The 6207-nt window shown below is 43.2% G+C and overlaps 1 protein-coding gene across 1 annotated transcript in view; it reads right to left on the bottom strand.

The window, feature by feature from the left end:
- Positions 1-3040: 3040 nt before the first annotated feature.
- LOC135536688 (uncharacterized) overlaps positions 3041-6207 on the bottom strand; it is a 56714-nt gene continuing 53547 nt past the window's right edge. The window contains exon 6 of the mRNA XM_064962945.1: positions 3041-4469. Within this exon, the coding sequence (XP_064819017.1) occupies positions 3514-4469 (956 nt within the window). The 3' untranslated portion in view covers positions 3041-3513. The remainder of the gene's footprint in view (positions 4470-6207) is intronic.

The following is a 6207-nucleotide window of genomic DNA, read 5'->3' on the forward strand; positions in this document are numbered from 1 at the left end:
AACAAATGAAATCATCCATAATTCTAGTGAGTTTTCCCCTCTGGTATTTTACTGAGACTCAGAGAACTACAGATGTACTAGAGATTCAGGACAGTTGTGCCCTTTTATACAATGGGTGGGTCTAATCCTGAATGCTGATTGGTTAAAACCGCATTCCAGCTCGTGTCTATTCCACAAGTAACCAGCTCTGTGATTTAAGGAATGATGATGCAGGAACATCACAGACAGCCTTTGAGTTTGAATTCCTCTCACACACAAACTTAAAGGTAGATTTGATTTGATTTGATTATTAAGCGTCTTCCGAATGCCCACATCGGTTTATAAGACAATGTATTCATCATTCCTAATTGCATTTATAGTCTTGAAAATCCAGAACTAAAATATTGCCTGCTTTTATCTATTTATCCCTTATTCTATCAGGTATGTTGACTGAGAACTCATTCTCATTTACAGCGACAACCTGGGATGAATGAGCCAATTGGAAGCTGAGGGTGATTAGGTGACCATGAGATTGGGAATTTAGCCAGGACACCGGGACACCGGGGTTAACACGCCTACTCTTACGCTACGTGCCATGGGATATTTTAGTGAACACAGAGAGTCAGGACATCGTTTAACATCCCATCCAAAAGACAGCAATGTACCCAATCACTGCCCTGGGGACCAGAGGAAAGGCTGCCTCCTACTGTCCCTCCACCACTTCCAGCAGGAGCTAGTCTCCCATCCAGGGACCGACCAGGACCAACGCTGCTTAGCATCAGAAGCCAGCCAGCTGTGGGATGCAGGGTGGTTTGCTGCTGGCTGAATGGTGTCAGTTCTGGATGGAGAGGTATGAGAAAAGAGATCATAAAAAGACCTGTGAGCTCCAATGGGGTTTCAAATTTACCCACAAAAAGGATCCACTTTCCATTACGTTCAGACTGTATAATAGGGAAACAATACGTGATTATACACATATACTAATCACAATATTTCACATTGTATATTGTGATAGAAAGGGCAATAGAAGAGAAAATGTATCTCTCCGAGGTGATATACTAATCACAATATTTCACATTGTATGTTGTGGTAGAAAGGGCAATAGAAGAGAAAATGTATCTCTCCGAGGTGATATACTTCACTTTACTGACTTCATTGTCCCCATGGGGAAACGTTGCAGTATCACGTACACGTTTAAAGTGCCGTTTCAATACAACAGACAACAAATTGACAATACAACATTCACAGCAGTTACACAGTTACATCGTCTTTCCTCTTCCATTTCACCACGATACCAACCTGTTTCAATACGCAGAGACAATATCCCTGATCTTACCTGTTTCAATACGCAGGGACAATATCCCTGATCTTACCTGTTTCAATACGCAGGGGCAAGATCCCTGATCTTACCTGTTTCAATACGCAGAGACAATATCCCTGATCTTACCTGTTTCAATACGCAGAGACAATATCCCTGATCTTACCTGTTTCAATACGCAGAGACAAGATCCCTGATCTTACCTGTTTCAATACGCAGGGGCAAGATCCCTGATCTTACCTGTTTCAATACGCAGGGGCAAGATCCCTGATCTTACCTGTTTCAATACGCAGGGGCAAGATCCCTGATCTTACCTGTTTCAATACGCAGGGGCAAGATCCCTGATCTTACCTGTTTCAATACGCAGAGACAATATCCCTGATGTGACCTGTTTCAATACGCAGGGACAATATCCCTGATGTGACCTGTTTCAATACGCAGGGACAATATCCCTGACCTGTTTCAATACGCAGTGACAATATCCCTGACCTGTTTCAATACGCAGTGACAATATCCCTGACCTGTTTCAATACGCAGGGGCAATATCCCTGACCTGTTTCAATACGCAGGGACAATATCCCTGACCTGTTTCAATACGCAGTGACAATATCCCTGACCTGTTTCAATACGCAGTGACAATATCCCTGACCTGTTTCAATACGCAGGGGCAATATCCCTGATCTTACCTGTTTCAATACGCAGGGACAATATCACTGATCTTACCTGTTTCAATACGCAGAGACAATATCCCTGACCTGTTTCAATACGCAGGGACAATATCCCTGACCTGTTTCACATGTACTAGTCCATTCCTCTCTGCTTTATAGCTTATGTGTTCGTTCCTCCTGCTGTAGTCATAGCAGCCTATATATGTTGTGATATCAATTAATCCTCCTGCTGTAGTCATAGCAGCCTATATATGTTGTGATATCAATTAATCCTCCTGCTGTAGTCATAGCAGCCTATATATGTTGTGATATCAATTAATCCTCCTGCTGTAGTCATAGCAGCCTATATATGTTGTGATATCAATTAATCCTCCTGCTGTAGTCATAGCAGCCTATATATGTTGTGATATCAATTAATCCTCCTGCTGTCCTCATAGCAGCCTATATATGTTGTGATATCCGATATCCCCTCTCTCCACTGGGATTCTCTGCCTCCAACTCCATTACAGGGGCTGAGTCACTGGCTTACTGGTGCTCTTCCATGCCGTCCCTAGGAGGGGTACTTCACTTGAGTGGGTTGAGTCACTGACGTGATCTTCCTGTCCGGGTTGCCCCCCCCCCTAGGACCTTGTGTCAGGACTACCTGGCCTGATGACTCCTTGCTGTCCCCAGTCCACTTGGTCGTGCTGCTGCTCCAGTTTCAACTGTTCTGCCTGCGGCTATGGAACCCTGACCTGTTCACCGGACGTGCTATCTGTCCCAGACCTGCTGTTTTCAACTCTCTAGAGACAGCAGGAGCGGTAGAGATACTCTCAATGATCGGCTATGAAAAGCCAACTGACATTTACTCCTGAGGTGGTGACCTGTTGCACCCTCTACAACCACTTTGATTATTATTATTTGACCCTGCTGGTCATCTATGAACATCTTGGCCATGTTCTGTTATAATCTCCACCCGGCACACCCCTCAGAGCCTGGTTCCTCTCGAGGTTTGAAACCTAGATAGTGAAAATATAAGGCAGAACAACAGGGAGGAAACGTGTTCTAAAACATATCAGAGAAATGTAATAAAAACATTAGTCAGTCATACTGTTTCATTCTCTTTATTAAGTGTTCATAAATGTTATCCCTGAACACATGATTAAATAAATAGATCACTGGACACCCAGAGAAATACTTAAGGGAACAGATTTAAGACAATTTTTATTTATCTATCTATCTATCTATCTATCTATCTATCTATCTATCTATCTATCTATCTATCTATCTATCTATCTATCTATCTATAAAACCATCTATCTATCAATCAATCATTCAATCTATGTTTCTGTTGTTAGGTCTTGTTCGGCCTCGTTTACACAGGTTAACCTAATTCTGATCTTTACACGGGCAGCCTAATTCTGATCTTTACACGGGCAGCCTAATTCTGATATTTTGCCCAATTATCGATAATAGATCGGATTGGTCAAAAGACCAATTAGTGGCAAAAGATCAGAATTGTGTTGCCAGTGTAAAAACAGCCTTAATGAGGTATACAGTATGTGATCGTTATACAGCTACGGGGACAGGTGTTTTAGCTCCACACCTTCCATTCTTTAGACAGATAGCCGTTATTGCACTGGCTGCTCCCAGCACCAGTAGGAGTGGAGCTAGAGCCAAGGCCACTGTGGTGTCAGCAGCAGCTGCTATGATCACCCCTACTACTACACACACTGCTGTTACTGCGAGAGCGATGTGGAGATTCCTCTTTTCGTCTACCTTCTCCCTTTTCTCTTCCTCCTTTTCTTTCTCTATCTCGACCTTTACCTCTTCTTTTCGTTTCCTCTCCTCCTCCTCCCTGCGTCTTTTCTCCTCCTCCCTGCTCCTCTCCTCCGCCTCTCCGATCTTCCTCTGAGCCTTCTGGTACATCTCGTTGGTGTAGTGCTCTCCTCCGTTCAGCTCCACCATCTCTTTGATCTTCTCCAGCAGCTCAGGGACCTGAGCGGGGTCGTCTTTGGCATCGTTGTTGAAGGAGTGATACCCGCCGCCCAACGTGATGGAGAGCCTCCGCAGCTCTTTGCACATCTTCAGAGAGTCTGTCACCTGTTTCCCCTTCAGCTGGTCTTTACAGGTGAACAGCAAGATGGTGTACATGGAGGCGTCCTCTCCGAAGTTCTCCTGGATCCACCTCACGGCGTTCCTCTCCTCCTCTGTGAACCTCACCCCCAGCCTGATCACCAGCAGGAAGGCGTGGGGGCCCGGCACGGACATGTTAACGCACTCCTCTATTTTCTCCTTCACCTCTTCGTCCGACCGGGCTGTGTCGAAGAGGCCCGGCGTGTCGACCACATGAACCGTGGTCCCGTTGACCTCTCCACTCTGTCTCTCACACTGTCCGGTCACTGACGCAGGGGAAGAGTCGACTTTAAACACCTCCTTCCCCAGGATGGTGTTTCCTGTTGCGCTCTTCCCTGCTCCAGTCTTCCCTAGCAACACAATCCTCAGGTCAGCGGTCAAACCAGACCCTGTAAAAACCACACAGATAAAGACAATGTGGCTCCCAGTAACTATAGCAACAACAACAAAACATTTAAAGTAACTCAACTATCACGCTGTAAAATAGAGATAATGTATGTTGATTCATTTAATTCATTCAATTGATTCAATGATTCATTCAATGATTATTTTAACCATAACCATCCTGCGCAAAGTAACTAGTTGAGTTAGTATTATAAGTTGCCCAGCTGTAATGTGTGGTGTGTTATGTTTTGACTCAATTAGAGACCATAACATCACAGTCCAGAGTACATACCATCATGATTTGACTCAACCATTAGAGACCATAACATCACAGTCCAGAGTACATACCATCATGATTTGACTCAACCATTAGACCATAACATCACAGTCCAGAGTACATACCATCATGATTTGACTCAATTAGAGACCATAACATCACAGTCCAGAGTACATACCATCATGATTTGACTCAATTAGAGACCATAACATCACAGTCCAGAGTACATACCATCATGATTTGACTCAACCATTAGAGACTAAAACATCACAGTCCAGAGTACATACCATCATGATTTGACTCAACCATTAGACCATAACATCACAGTCCAGAGTACATACCATCATGATTTGACTCAACCATTAGAGACCATAACATCACAGTCCAGAGTACATACCATCATGATTTGACTCAACCATTAGAGACCATAACATCACAGTCCAGAGTACATACCATCATGATTTGACTCAATTAGAGACCATAACATCACAGTCCAGAGTACATACCATCATGATTTGACTCAACCATTAGAGACCATAACATCACAGTCCAGAGTACATACCATCATGATTTGACTCAACCATTAGAGACCATAACATCACAGTCCAGAGTACATACCATCATGATTTGACTCAACCATTAGAGACCATAACATCACAGTCCAGAGTACATACCATCATGATTTGACTCAACCATTAGAGACCATAACATCACAGTCCAGAGTACATACCATCATGATTTGACTCAACCATTAGACCATAACATCACAGTCCAGAGTACATACCATCATGATTTGACTCAACCATTAGAGACCATAACATCACAGTCCAGAGTACATACCATCACAATTTGACTCAACCATTAGAGACCATAACATCACAGTCCAGAGTACATACCATCATGATTTGACTCAACCATTAGAGACCATAACATCACAGTCCAGAGTACATACCATCATGATTTGACTCAACCATTAGAGACCATAACATCACAGTCCAGAGTACATACCATCATGATTTGACTCAACCATTAGAGACCATAACATCACAGTCCAGAGTACATACCATCATGATTTGACTCAACCATTAGAGACCATAACATCACAGTCCAGAGTACATACCATCATGATTTGACTCAACCATTAGAGACCATAACATCACAGTCCAGAGTACATACCATCATGATTTGACTCAACCATTAGACCATAACATCACAGTCCAGAGTACATACCATCATGATTTGACTCAACCATTAGACCATAACATCACAGTCCAGAGTACATACCATCATGATTTGACTCAACCATTAGAGACCATAACATCACAGTCCAGAGTACATACCATCATGATTTGACTCAACCATTAGAGACCATAACATCACAGTCCAGAGTACATACCATCATGATTTGACTCAACCATTAGACCATAACATCACAGTCCAGAGTACATACCATCATGATTTGACTC

This window comes from Oncorhynchus masou, unplaced genomic scaffold (assembly GCF_036934945.1).
Source record: "Oncorhynchus masou masou isolate Uvic2021 unplaced genomic scaffold, UVic_Omas_1.1 unplaced_scaffold_650, whole genome shotgun sequence".
Lineage (NCBI taxonomy): Eukaryota > Metazoa > Chordata > Actinopteri > Salmoniformes > Salmonidae > Oncorhynchus > Oncorhynchus masou.